This window comes from Populus trichocarpa, chromosome 1, assembly GCF_000002775.5.
Source record: "Populus trichocarpa isolate Nisqually-1 chromosome 1, P.trichocarpa_v4.1, whole genome shotgun sequence".
NCBI lineage: Eukaryota > Viridiplantae > Streptophyta > Magnoliopsida > Malpighiales > Salicaceae > Populus > Populus trichocarpa.
Genome location: NC_037285.2, coordinates 7,394,724 through 7,409,337, shown reverse-complemented (window position 1 = coordinate 7,409,337; position 14,614 = coordinate 7,394,724). Strand labels below are relative to the sequence as shown.

The 14,614-nt window shown below is 34.4% G+C and overlaps 2 protein-coding genes across 2 annotated transcripts; both read left to right on the top strand.

Moving 5' to 3' along the window:
- The first annotated feature begins 775 nt into the window (after nucleotides 1-775).
- LOC7467100 (probable GABA transporter 2) lies at nucleotides 776-8,532 on the top strand. Its single transcript, XM_002299449.4, has 7 exons — nucleotides 776-1,037; nucleotides 1,140-1,370; nucleotides 5,262-5,359; nucleotides 6,067-6,253; nucleotides 6,973-7,103; nucleotides 7,351-7,587; nucleotides 7,708-8,532. The coding sequence occupies exons 1-7, from the start codon at nucleotides 950-952 to the stop codon at nucleotides 8,095-8,097; spliced, it is 1,362 nt and encodes a 453-aa protein (XP_002299485.1). The 5' UTR covers nucleotides 776-949; the 3' UTR covers nucleotides 8,098-8,532.
- A 3,556-nt stretch (nucleotides 8,533-12,088) lies between these two features.
- Nucleotides 12,089-13,043, top strand: LOC7467099 (uncharacterized). The gene has a single exon (XM_002299448.4). The coding sequence runs from the start codon at nucleotides 12,309-12,311 to the stop codon at nucleotides 12,828-12,830; it is 522 nt and encodes a 173-aa protein (XP_002299484.2). The 5' UTR covers nucleotides 12,089-12,308; the 3' UTR covers nucleotides 12,831-13,043.
- The last annotated feature ends 1,571 nt before the right edge of the window (nucleotides 13,044-14,614 follow it).

Genomic DNA, 14,614 nt, shown 5'->3' with positions numbered 1-14,614 from the left:
TTGATTGATTGAGTGTTTTTTTTAATAGAAAATCATAGTTGTTTATGTTATGTTATATACAAGGGTAAATTTATCTTTTCATCTAAATTTAGAAATTGAGTTGACCCAAGATGTAAAATGTAAATTTAAAAGTATGGAGACAAAGTGTAAAAATGACTAAACTATAGGATGCTCAATGTAATTTTCTCATTATATTTTTAATTTATTGAAATATCAAATTGTTCCTCGATCGACTTGATCATAACTAAGAACTTTAGTGAAAACACAAAAAAACCCTGGATGTCAGTTAAAATGATAATTTAATTATTTTATTGTGTTTTTAAAAAGTGAATATGAAAAAGTTCTTAAATATCAGTTAAATAATTTTTGCTTTTAAAAATCATTTAGTCATTTTACTGTTATTTAAAAATATAAAAAGAGTTAATTATCCTTGATTAATATGATAAAGACTAATTAACCATATATATATATATATATATATATAAAGATTGAATCATCCTTATCCCTAGACAGTCAAATAATTTTGTTTGTGAATGATAAATGGATTATTATAATATGTAGTGCACCTAGTCTAGGGCTAAAGCGAAACCATGATAGGTATTAATTAATTTTTAATTTTTAATTTAATTCCTGGAATCCTGAAAGGGTAATAACTACCTAAATCACCTTACAAAATCATTGGAAACCAAAGACAGGTAATTCAAAATTTAAAAAGAATTTTTTTTTATTAAACACAATTAAAAACTCTTATCCTATCCTTTTCTGTAACCCATCAGAGACTTTGACATCCTATTCTCTCCTCGCATTATACACATCTATCTCTCTCACTGTGGGCGGCAATATGCTGCCCATTGCATTTTAGCTTGGTTTCAACGCCTCCAATATTGACAGCCTTACGTCCGAACGTCTCTTGCTTATCACATCCACACCAACAAACAAAGCATTAGTTATGGCTCCACCTCCAAAATCTGATCCTTTCCTCGCTGACTCTCAACGTGAAGTTGATGCCGGTGCCGTCTTCGTCCTCGAATCCAAAGGTAAACAAAAGAAAAATGCATGCAAAAACACTTGGCGCGACGTTTTTTTAGTTGTTTGGAAATTGAGCCAGATCCTACAACTTCTATAATTCTTCTTTGCAGGGGAGTGGTGGCATGCCGGGTTTCATTTGACGACGGCAATAGTGGGGCCTACAATACTGACGTTACCGTATGCGTTTAGAGGGCTAGGATGGGGTTTAGGGTTCTTCTGCTTAACGGTGATGGGAATGGTGACCTTTTACGCTTATTATCTCATGTCTAAGGTGCTAGACTACTGTGAAAGGGACGGTCGTCGGCATATCAGATTCCGGGAATTAGCAGCCGACGTTTTAGGTAACTATAAACCGCCGTTTTTGTTCTTGTTTTTGTTTTTTGTTTTTTTACATGTTTTCCGTGGAATTAATTGAATTTATGGTTATTGAAAGTTCTACCATTTCTAACCAAGCAGGTGCTAAACTATAGTATTGACTTTTTCTGTTTTTTAGCCGAGGTTTCTTCCAGCCTAGCTACTTGATCATTCGAATCCCTTTTACGTTAAATTTTTCTAGAGCAGACAACATGTAGCATTCTTGTTCGGTCGAATCTAATAATTAGAGCATGTTGCTTTCCGCCTTTTTAGACGGCAATCAAGCCGCTGCATTCGTTTTAATAAGTCAGTGCATGAGATTACGGTGATAATTATTTTTTAAAATTTATTTTTGATATTAATAAATCAAAACTTTTTAAATTTATAAAAAAATAGTTTAAAATAAAAGAATAAAATTTCAAAAATTTCAGATTACCTTTTATTAAAGTTCATTAATTTACAAAAGATATATATTTTAAAACAAGATTTGCTATTCAGAATAGCAGTTATGTATAGAACTAATATTCATAAATACAGTTGTGTTCAAGTTTTGTTATTTTTTTTAAAATAATATCATCAAAATAAACCACAACGAATTGTCCATGAATGATCTCAATACCTAATACATGAACCTCATAAAACCGATAAGAGCATTGGATAAACCGAATGACATAACCATCCATATGTATAATCCATGTTGTGTTTTAAAGGTTTGTCTTCCATTTATCTCCCAGCTTGATTATACTATGATAGTAGCCACTTGAGATCAATCTTGAAAAACACCTTTGAACCTGCCACCTAATCTGACACGGTATCAAGCTATGATATTGGGTACCTATATTTTATTATGATCTGATTATTGGCTCAACTATCCATACATATACGCCATGATCCATTCTTTTTAAAGACTAAAAGAGCTGGAATTACATATAGGCTCATACTTTCTTAGATATACATTTTCTCTAGCAACTTCACCACCTATCTCTGTAACTCTTTGGCTTTCTTAAAGCTAAGTCTGTAAATTAGACTGTTTGGCAGATTAGAACATGACATAAGATCAATATGGTGTTCTCTCTCTCTCTCTCTCTCTCTCTCTCGCAATCGATCGATCAATCGATCGATCGATCGAGAGAGAGAGAGAGAGAGAGAGAGAGAGAGAGAGAGGTAATCCTAATGTAACTTTTATAACATCAAATCTGCAAATTCTGCCAACACATCTTGTACTTTTTTAGGATTGTCATTAGCATCTTTCTCTCCCTCAAGTGTGCTACTACTAGGTATAAAGGCATATATTACTCATTCGCCCCTTATTTCCTCCATAAACTACGATAAAGACATCAAATTTTTTATATTTTTAGTCTTCGTCTCCACCTTCTCCCTTATATGTGCCAAAACTATACGTTTCCCTTTAATGCTAAGGGTATACATGTTTTTTCTATCATCATACACCACGTTTCTATCAAACTACCATGACCTCTCTAATAAAATGTAGCATGCATCCATCAACACCACATCACTTTAAACAATATCAAAATACTTTTGTATTATAAAAAAGAAAACAAGACAGTGTTTATTAATAATTATTGCAATGTCTTTATTTAATCATGTTAGTTTATGGTGCTTAGGATGACTTTCAATTGCTAGCTGTAGTTCTTCACTACCTTCATGAACACCATATTCTTGCAGCTGCCATTATCTTTTATAATATTGTAGACTTTATTCTTGATGATACACGTAGAATGGAAAATACTAGTGTGTTACCATTTCTCTTTTGAAACCCCTTTGAGTTGCAGATGTAAACTCTAAATTCATAATTTTATTCTATGAATAATAAGTCTAGTAATATATGTCTCATTAGAGGTTTACAAGACCTTTAAATAGGCCAAAAAAACCCTACCTCTACTAGAAAAAAATAAAAATTCAAAAGCATAAAGGAAATAAACACAAAATCCAAATTAAAACAACAAACCCAAAATAAACCTAGAAAAAATAACAAATTTGGTCCAAACAACAATTTTTGGGATTAATTTTAGGAGATTTAATGATATGATGAACAATAAAGTGATTCTTAATGGGAAACTGCCTGTAGAATCACTTAGAAAACTTTGAGCCCAATCCAACAATTAGATCTCTTGTTATAGTCTTTTTAAGCCACTACATTGGTTTAACGCGACCAAACCTCCTCTTAGTTCTAGACCTATCCTAATATTTCATAAATGCATATATATATTCTATTTGTGATGTATTCTTATTTAGTTCTGGCATATGCTCGTCCAAATCAGCAAGGTTGTCTGCATCACCATTACTATGAATTAAATATTTTATTTTCTATAGTTTTCAAGGAAATGATGAGCCAAGGGTGTAGCTGTTTTAACCTAGCCAACACGTTACTGGAATCCTCTAATATTGGCGGAGGTGATGGGGTTGGAGATGCTGACGAAAAAGAATAGGCATAAAGAATAACAACCCTTATTGTTGTTCAATAAAATAAATTAAAAGAAACTATTGAAAATTAATTATATCTTTCATTCTCGATTGATAACGTAATCAATCTTAGGACCTATAAAATCAAACATTTACAGAGATCTCATCTCCATTTTCTTTCTTCACAAGTCTTTCAACACACACACTTAAAAATCTGAATACATGACACATATTTTTATTGGGAGGTTATAGGATAAATATAAGTTTAAACTATTATATGAACGAGGGTTCTAAATACTAGTTCAATGAGGATTTTAAACCGCAAATCCTAGAGTTTTTGATCAAGTAATCCTTCTCGTATCTCAACATTGTAAACCTCTAGAGATGCAAAATTTATTAGATTAATATTTCAGAAATAAAATAAGATTTTAGAATTTTATGTATTTTAACTCTATTTCCGCTCATTCTCCTTCTTTTTGTGTTTGCTGCTACCCTTGTTGCTTCCGCCTGCAATAAAGCTGTGAAATGGAATGACTGAGGAATCTAGACGATGCTCTAGGAACTAAGATGCCTAAATAGGTGGAAGCAATATCTAGCATGATTAAAATCATTGGAGGTATCCTGAAAAAAAAAAAAAAAAGACTCAATGGAGGATAATGAAACATCCACTTCTTTGCCAATATGCTATCTGTTTTCTTTTTCTTTCATTTTTTCCGGCCATGGGTACTAGCTGATCTTTTTGGTCAGAATATCCATAAGCAATGTGTCAAGCCAAACTCCAGTTTTTCACAGGGCTTGTCATCGATCATGTCCATACGACACTCACGCTGAGCTAGAATTTTTCTCATTGGTAATTTATTTAGTTTTACTTTATGTCAAAACATGGAATGAATTAAGTGATGATTATTATTCTTTTGAAATTACTCGAAGACATATATAGGAGAGCAGTCCTCTGTTTCTTTACAGCGCTTGATACTGGAGAACTATTAATGAATGGAATGCTAAATTTACCCAAATATTCTTCTCATAATCACTTAAAGAAATTTTAACCATTGGATTTATGGAATCCATCCTCAAAGCATTAGACTTTTTGGAAAGTGATTTCAGAACAAGATTAATTAGCAATACTCTTTCCATTGAAGCTCAGCATAGAAGGCTAAATAGAGATTTAAGACTTCATGACAGAACATGTTGTATATCAACTTTAGATTGTGCAACTGTTAGAAAATGACGGGGGGGAAAAACTCTCTTTGGTGCTCTTTTTGTTTACATGTCTAGGCTAGCTGCTTCCCTTTGATGTCAGTATTTCAAGTTGGGAAAACGAGCATATTGTAACTCTTGTGATTTTATTTCTTTTGATGAATTTAACTCTTTGTCAATCATTTGAAGCTTAAAGCTTAACCTAAGAACTAATAAAACAGAAGTTTGAAGTTTTGCCTTCTATGTTCTTACAGGGTCCGGATGGATGTTTTATTTTGTCATAGTCATTCAAACAGCCATCAATACGGGAGTTGGTATAGGAGCAATATTGCTTGCAGGGGAATGCCTTCAGGTTTTGTTCAATCTCTTAATGCTTCTATAATGCAGAAACTGATAGAAAATGCTCCCTTCCAATATAGTCTTGGTATTTTGCTTGTTAAATTTGACTAAAACCTATCTTTTTCTTGCAATAGAGACAGGCTTTGTCTTTTCTGCAAGCCAATTTATGCTTCTCTTTTCTAGTGGGGGACTTGTGGGCCAGTGCATTCATAATTGTGGGCCTGTAGTGGTTTTTGTTCGTATCTGATTACTTTCATTTCACACGATGACAATAGGAAAAAGTACGAATTTGAAAGCATCAGTGTCTGCCAAATTCAGTTTCATGATATTTTTGACACTAGATCAGTCTATATTTATCACAGAATTAACGTTCGGAGACATTTGGAAATGTTTTGATCACCCAGCAAAAACAAAAAAAGGTCATTGACACTTCCATCAAGTGATTCCGTGTTGTGTTCTGAGCAAAATCCAAATATTACTGCTTATTTAGGGAAATACCACTTGAAGGAACCTTCATTAATAATGTGTTTATTTGGGGCAAACTGTGAATATAGAGAATCATTAGTTTCTTGCAGATTTAAATGACAGGGTTTTGGCCGACTTTTGACGTAATACCATCTTGCACCTGTTTGTAGTTCTTACAGCTAAATGTAATCCTGGATTTTTAATGGTAATTTAACTTGATGGTTCCTTTTCCGATTTCCAATTTGAGTTGTGAAGATCATGTACTCCAGTCTTTCTCCTGATGGACCCCTGAAGCTGTACGAGTTCATAGCAATGGTGACAGTGGTGATGATAGTTCTCTCTCAGTTTCCAACGTTCCACTCCCTCAGACATATCAATCTGGCTTCACTATTTCTCAGTTTGGGCTACAGTTTCATTGTTGTCGGTGCCTGTATTCATGCGGGTATATTGACCTTTCTTTCAATCTTCATTTATGTCATTTGCCTGATCAAAAGCATTTAGATGGTATGAAAACATATAAAACTATGTGTGAAATGCCATTCAACGCTGTATTTAAAAAAATAAATCAGTTGTAGTGAAAGTAGAGGAAGGCTTCTCTCATTCCCTGAATCACAGGATGTACTTTTAAGCAAAGCAGAATTCCTGATTGCATTCTTTCAACTCAAATCCCATAATGAAATAGATATTTAATGTTCATTCTAGCTGTGATTTATGACTTGTTTTCGTCTCGTGGAGTAGCTGCAACCACCGTATCCTGTTTTTAAAACTAACCAGAACCCCTGAAATGAAAGATGAATAAGATTACACGTTGGGAATAGGATAGGAATTAAATCCTAGGCCATCCCTCCTTTACTAATGTGTAGTGAATAGGTTAGGTGCATCTTGGAAAGTGCAACCTATGATTGAAATGGTGCTAGGCCAGACATGGGCCAATTTTGATGTGGAACCTGACTAGTAGATTGGTTTGTGATCCTTAACTATTGGTCCTAATAATTTCCAGGTGGCTACTATCCAGAGGAAGTAGTTGAACTTGTCAACATGTGTTCGTTCAGTTTATTAAATTGTGTTTGTTATCTTGGGGACAAACTAAAATGACCCTGCAAGAGTTAAATCTTATTTGAAATAAGAAAATGTTTTTCACACCTTGCATTTGCCTTGTAGGTCTGTCAAAAAATGCCCCTCCGAGGGACTATTCCTTAGAATCTTCAGAGTCAGCAAGGGTCTTCAGTGCATTCACTTCCATCTCCATAATAGCTGCAATCTTTGGGAATGGAATACTGCCTGAAATACAAGTAAATTTCAGCTCATACTTCATAAATCCTATGTTGAACACTTTCGAACCAACTAGACTATAAGATTTGATTGATTCAACTAAATTGCATGATCATTCTCGCTGAATGAGGTGTGACCTATCCGTTGGTGTTAATTCTGTGTGAATAATAATTTGGTTGAGGGATCATTCTATAAGAAAAATGAATAATACTTGATGGTCTTGATACATGCTTTTATTGATACAATTCTGCTACGCCATGAATACAGGCTACTTTGGCTCCACCTGCTACTGGGAAGATGGTTAAAGGCCTTTTGATGTGTTATACTGTAATACTTGTTACTTTCTACTCAACTGCAATGTCTGGATACTGGGTGTTTGGTAACAAATCTAACTCAAACATTCTCAAAAGCCTAATGCCTGATGAGGAGCCTTCCTTGGCCCCAACATGGGTTCTTGGCATGGGTGTTGTCTTTGTTCTGCTTCAGCTCTTTGCTATTGGCCTCGTAAGTTCACAGATTCACTCTTCAAATAATCTATAGAAAATTTGAATAGCCATTTCCCATTTCCTTTTAGGTTTCAGACTTTCATTTCTATTGAGGTAACATTTCCCCAACATAATGCAGGTTTATTCTCAAGTAGCTTATGAGATCATGGAAAAGAAATCTGCTGATGTCCAGCAAGGAATGTTCTCCAAAAGGAATCTAATTCCGAGGATAGTTCTTCGGACTCTTTATATGATATTCTGTGGATTTATGGCAGCTATGCTTCCTTTCTTTGGAGACATCAATGGTGTCGTAGGAGCTATTGGTTTCATCCCTCTAGATTTCGTACTTCCAATGCTCCTCTACAACATGACCTTCAAACCTCCGAAATCATCCCTCACCTACTGGCTCAATCTCTCCATAATGGTTGTCTTTACAGGTGCAGGACTCATGGGTGCATTCTCCTCAACAAGGAAATTGGTCCTTGATGCCAAAAAGTTCAAGCTATTTAGCAGCAATGTGGTAGATTAACTTGAAAGTAAATGAAATCGGTGTTCATGCTCTCCAATGCAACAGGTATTAGCTGCCTCAAGATCCAGAAAGTGCACAGCTACATGCCAATATGAAGTGAAATATCATTTACACGGTGATGAAAGACAGTTGAGGTGAAGGCATTCCGCTTATAGCACCAAACATACTAATCAGTAGCTGGATAACTTGATAAATTGTATACTGTCACTGCATAAAAGGCACAGTATTTTAGCCAAAAAGGATGAGATAAGATACGCGACAGCAAATTAGCATATATAAGAGGGCCGTAGAGCATGGTCTAATTGAAATCGTTTCCTGTGAGGATCTCAGGCCATTATTTTTCACATAGAACGACATTAGCTTATGTAAGCACGTCCTTTGTTTCTTCAGAAATTGGAGAAAAACAAATCCTTACCGCATGATTGTTTTGGAAAATCAGGCAGCAATACCTTTGTTTCTATAAAATAAATAAAATTTATTCCATGAGCAGGGAACGGTCACATCATATAGGGTTCGTGTCCAAACAGATGATTGTTTCAGCCTCTTAAGGGTTCGCAAATCATGTAATTGATTCTTGGATTTCATGAAGTTTGTAGTGGGTTTGGTAATAAAAGACGACTTTTTGGGTGGTGGCGTCACGGCCAGCCTCGGTGATGTGAGATAAAAGCTTGGGGTGAGTTAAACTAATCTTATCTAGCACCAGCCAACAAAATTACCATTTACATATACTAAAAGACCTTTTCCTCGTTTAATTAAATCATTATTATGAAGCCCATTCGTTTCCTATTTTTAGTAGAGAATTATTATATTTTTAGTATGCAGATTTTATGATATTTTCTATTTGAGTTTCTTTATTGTTTTTGTTAATTGAATGTGTAAACCTTCAATACTTTTTAATAGTTAGTATTAATTTTTTACACTCCTGTGTTATTTAACTTTATTTTTTTTAATTAATGTAGATTTTCAGACTAGCATATATATACTTTAACTAATTTTATAAATTTTAAAATTAATAATTATATAAATCTTCAATAACCATCATATACGCAACTAAATAACTCAAGCTTAATCATCTAGGTGGTGGCCCAGTGGTAAGAGCTTGGGACCAAGAGGTTTGCTCCCTCTGTGGTCTCAGGTTCGAGCCCTGTGGTTGCTCATATGATGGCCACTGGGAGGCTTACATGGTCGTTAACTTCAGGGCCCGTAGGATTAGTCGAGGTACGCACAAGCTAACCCGGACACCCACGTTAAACTAAAAAAACAACTCAATCTTGAAAACAAAGGAAAAAATTAATCTCTTAGTCTGTTACCACTTATCATCTAACTTTTGTTAATATAAACTGCGCGCGCTGTCAGAGTACGTATATTTAACGTGTGAACTCAAAATAACTTGTTACAGAAAGAAAAGGAAAAAAGAACTCAGACTAACCGCCAAAGAAGGCATTAAAAGGGTGGGAAGTACAAGGTGAGAAAACGTTGCAAAAGGTCAACCCTTCGCATTTTTTCATCTTAAAGCTTAAGTTTATACGATTATAGAATATTTGTTACAGATCCTTTGAAATATGTCACATGCTAGGAGACTGGATATACCTAAATTATTGGAAAACCACAATTAATCTTGACATTTCAATTTATTATTTTGCGTGTTTAAATGATGTGAGGGATATATTTTTAAAATTGCTTATATTATAGATTTAATTTTGAATTACTCAATTAAAAGCATTAATTTTTCTCTATATATTCAATTTCACCAACAAAAATCCTCATTAAAATCGGTGTTTAAAAATATATCTTTATGAAAAATCTCTACAACGATATCTCTATATTTTCATTGAATCTCTATATGTGTCTACAATATTTTTAAAAAGAATTAGATGTCCTTTTCCAGGTTTCTACGACCATCTATCTCCAAAAAATCAGATATCCTTATCTAGATCTATGTGACCACATATCTCCAAAAGAATCAAGAATCCTTTTTTAGTATCTGTGACTACGAATCCTTTTTTAGTATCTGTGACTACTCATAAGACACTTCCCTCTAAAATTCATTCACAAATCATATCACTTATTTGTATGCTTACTTTTTTACTATTAGGCTGCTTCTCTTAACAAGCAAGATAATTAAACTCTCATCTTTTTTACACAAACATTAACAAAATTATGCCGATAACCCTCGTGCAGACACATTCACGATACAAAATAAGTTTTCTTCCCCGTGATAAATAAGTCCTTCAAATATGTTGTTTATAAAACTTTGGGGCAAATAATGGTGCATGGTTTTTTAAATAAATTTTGAGTTGTTTGGGTCTAAGCCCAAATGGCTAGACTCGGCCGCCCAAATTCTCTTTCCGCCTCCCACTTTTATTCATCTCCTTCTTACCACACATGTTGTACAAATCATACTCGGGCACAATTTAATGCTTTATTGACATATACTTTGCAAGTACATATTTTTATATGGGTTAGCATCACATTTCTTGTTAATGATTGCAATGCGAACACGCACCATATTATACATAGAGCAGGTGTCTCCTTTTTCACCTATGATTATTTCTTGCTAACATAATACCGCCAGTCATCAACTCTCCACTAATAACAAAACATAAACTATAACTAATGATAGACACTAACCTTTACACCAATCATATAACTCTTCATGTTTTAATGTAAGCTAACATGATCAAAATCTATAAATGTTTTAGGTCATTAGATAAACAGAACAGGTTCTCAAATATAACAATTAAATACAACATATTTTTTAGCTCTTCGTATTTTCTTTTATATATCATTTTCATTTCTCTTCCACACTTAAGTATTGAAAAGTTATTTTTTGTTCCATGAAAAACTTTTTTTTCCAGATATAACCAATCCCACACACGAAGTCCATACATCTTGGTTCAGGATCATAGCCCATAAAAAATTCAATTTTTGTGTGAAGTTTTTTCACAAATGCTTAAATATTCGAAGGTGTTATAAGGAGTAACGTTATTTTGCTATTCTATGATGATCCTTGCTTTTATCCTTTTCACTAGATCTGGCAAATTAAGGTTGCATATACTTGTGCTTGTGCTGAAATAAGACCTAGCATTTCTTGTTTCCTACCTAACTCCCATTTTGAGAGGAAGATTAAACCATGCATGTATGAGCCGCTTTCACTGTCACACGGTGCCAGCTAGGTTTCAATCTTTATTTTTATTTTTATTTTCCTCAAGTGACTTCGGACACAATTTGCTTAATTTAAGGCTTAGTGTCAGGCCAGAGGACCACTATATGGAACGCAAATAAAATAAACAAAAAAAAGAGAGTAATAATTGACCAGAGAATAGCAAAAATAATAAGATATTCACATCAGAATTGCATGAAATGAAGAAAATAAAAAAGATTAGATGGATATCACAGTATTTATCTGCATGTTCAGAGTAGTAATTGCTTGCATGATCAAACAGGGGATCCACACCCTTGATTAAGAAAAACAAAGAAAACAGCTGTTCACTCCCTGCATTCATGCTTAATAATGATCAATGCCATAATTTAATTAGAGAGTCATTAAGACATAATTAACCAAGTTAGATCTTTGAAGATTTGGTTACAAGTCCCCCTCAAAATGCCCCTTATTCACAGGAGTTCTTGCACACACGTAGCTCACCCAGCAAATTAAAATTATTAAGCCGCCTAGCTACCTCACATATAATCAAATTATACCTTACAAATCTTCTAACGTAAATCAAATTAAGCCAACAAGACCTCGAGAAAGGACAAGATGGTGTTGTGTTCTGCAGATATTGGAAGAAGGATGTATAATCATGTGATCGACTATATATTATAAATGTATGCTTAACTTTTGGTGGCAGGATTAAGGTCACGTCAAGAGCATCTTAAAAATGTGAATAAATGTTGCTTTATATATTAAACCAATCTATTAAATATACAGAAAACTCCAAGATAGTCTAAAGGCGACCATCATTCAATAAATGCAGACTAGGAAGATGGTAAATTCAATGGTCCGTGTGTGAAGGCCGTGAAGATTGTAACTCTTGCTGTCTTTTTAGGTCATAGCCAACGCGTTTGCTTATTTACCCACCATTAGAAAAGCAAGTGCAGTTGCAACCTCCCCATCTCTTTCTTTTTTCTCTCAAATCTTCTCTTCTAGTTATACCCATCCCCTTCGATTCGTCTCATTCTCTTCGCTTGTATTTTGCTATTCTTGCGTTATGGAGAAGATTCAAGGAAAGAATAAACGCCAAGAACAGAAACAAAACCAAAACCAAAACCAAAACCAAAACAAAAACCAAAACCAAAAAACCCTACAAGCTAATAATAAGGCTCTTGTATGGGATTGTGGAAGCTCACTGTATGACTCCTTTGAGCTTAAGTCTTTCGAGCGTCAACTTGATTCAGCAATTAATTCAAGAACCTTATCCATGCCTCATTTTCCTGATCGTCAAGTACTAACTACTCCTCCTCCACCACCTAAGAAACCTTCAAAGATTTCGCGGTCGCTCAACAAATTCCTGAAATCCATGTTCAAATCTAAACAAAATTCTAGCACCATGTTTCGGGTTCAAGAGCGATTGCAAGATGAATACTACGTCATCTATGATAAGTCCGGAGCTCTTACAACCATTCCTGAAGTGCCTGAAATTGATTTTGGAGGGTTTTCGCCTGAGATTAATTCACTGGTAAGAAAGACTGTATCCGACAGGTTTACTGCCGCCTCCATCGGTATTTCATGAGCTTAACACTCTACCTGGTTGTAGATCATATGAATATTAATTAGTTAATGTCTTCTATGCTGTAGACTTTTGTGTTTATAATAGAGAATTTGATGTTTTAGGAGGGCTTTTTTAATTCATCTTTTTGTAATCTTTTTGTCCATGTTGCTTAAGAATTTAAATTTTTTACCATTTCATGGTTTGAATAACTAATGAAGTTGCTAATGAGGTCAACATCTTGTGGTTAAGAAGTTTGAAGCAATATTATTCTCGATTTTCCCTTGAATTATATAGCTGAGAGTCTCAGCTATATAATTCAAGGGCCTGAGAGTTTCAATTGATCAAATGTGCAGAATAATGTCAAATTCGTGAGATGCATGACTCCAATTTTCATTGCCTTGCAGCTGATCATTGGCTAGCTTAATTCAGTACTCACAATCAGATAATTTATTGAAAGAAAATAAACTTAAAGTGCTTATAAATGTCTAATACCGCCGGGAGTCATTACTGGCAATTAAGGCAGGCCAACCTAATACTTCAATCATGCTGCCATTAGGAAACATTTTTGCATAATCTCCCTCCTTAAATTGTCCCAAACCACATCATGAAGCTTCAAGAAGGATTCGAATATTAATTACGAATGTTATTTGTGTCCATAAAAGAATTATTGTTTAACGGAAATAGTGATTTTATAATATAATTACTCCATCTAATTTAATTAATCACATAAACTTGAGTTGAAAACGTATAGAAAGTGATGTCCATCTCAGTATTGCATGTTTTTCTTTGATCAATTTCAATATAGTTTGCCTTAAAAGGGTAGTTAGATCTAGTAGTCAAAGCCATTAACTCATTTCTTTGATTTTATGAGTTTGCGTCTTGAAAAATATTTGATTTGACAAGTATACCTAGTCAATTAATTCATAAATTCATCTAAAACAATCTCTAATCAAATATTGGTGGTTAACACTGAAAAATGCTTCACACCATAAACTTCTTAACCTCGTTGGCTAACTTAAAACTATTGATAAGTTTCATGTTGATGAGTTCTAAAATTCAAGATGCTTAGAAATAAAATTGATGTATTTGATAATTGGTTAATCTCTTAGTTCAATTAATCTAATATATTCTCTTTAGTCAATGTGTCTGGTGGCTTGAATAAAAAAATCTAGGTGGTAGCAGGTGATGTCTAGTAAGCCAAGGTGGCTAGTAGTTATAGTAGTAATAGTTGATGCCCGGTAAGCCAATGTGGTTGATAGTTAGTACTTGAAAAGGATTCTCTTTGATGGACGCGGGGACTCTTTGATGGTAAAGTTAGTAACTTTATAGAGAGCGAAAGTGCAATGGTATTTTAGAGAAATAAGCTTTGAAAATATGTATGCAGAAAGTGTTAAAAATAAAGAGATTGTAAATTTTGAGTTTGAATGATTCATGGTGTATTTATAGCTCATGGATCTTGTCTTTATATGGAGTGTAGGGGCTGAAATGTAATTTAACCATTGTGATATTTTGATTTATATTCTACTCAAAATAATATGTATAGGATCAATGAAGAATATTGGGGGACCCGCGTGGGGTCCCAAAAACAATTCTTGGCGAGTGTTGGGCTCGGGTAAGGTGTTTGAGCCCATTAAAAGTGGAAAAATAGGTCTAGACGTGCTACCGGGATCTAAGCATGTTGGGCTCGGGGCGTGCGCCCGAGCCCAAGAAGGTGTTGAAATGCATGCCCAGCACCTTTGCTGGGCTTCCACCCACCACCTTGTGTGCTGGGCAACATGCCAGCCAAGTGTTGGGCACACACCTAG

Excerpts from the sequence above, each read along its gene's own strand:
- LOC7467100 (XM_002299449.4), top strand. The coding sequence starts at position 950 with ATGGCTCCACCTCCAAAATCTGATCCTTTCCTCGCTGACTCTCAACGT. Across the intron at positions 7,104-7,350 it reads GAATACTGCCTGAAATACAA|GCTACTTTGGCTCCACCTGC; the intron begins GTAAATTTCAGC and ends CCATGAATACAG. Across the intron at positions 7,588-7,707 it reads AGCTCTTTGCTATTGGCCTC|GTTTATTCTCAAGTAGCTTA; the intron begins GTAAGTTCACAG and ends AACATAATGCAG.
- LOC7467099 (XM_002299448.4), top strand. The coding sequence starts at position 12,309 with ATGGAGAAGATTCAAGGAAAGAATAAACGCCAAGAACAGAAACAAAAC.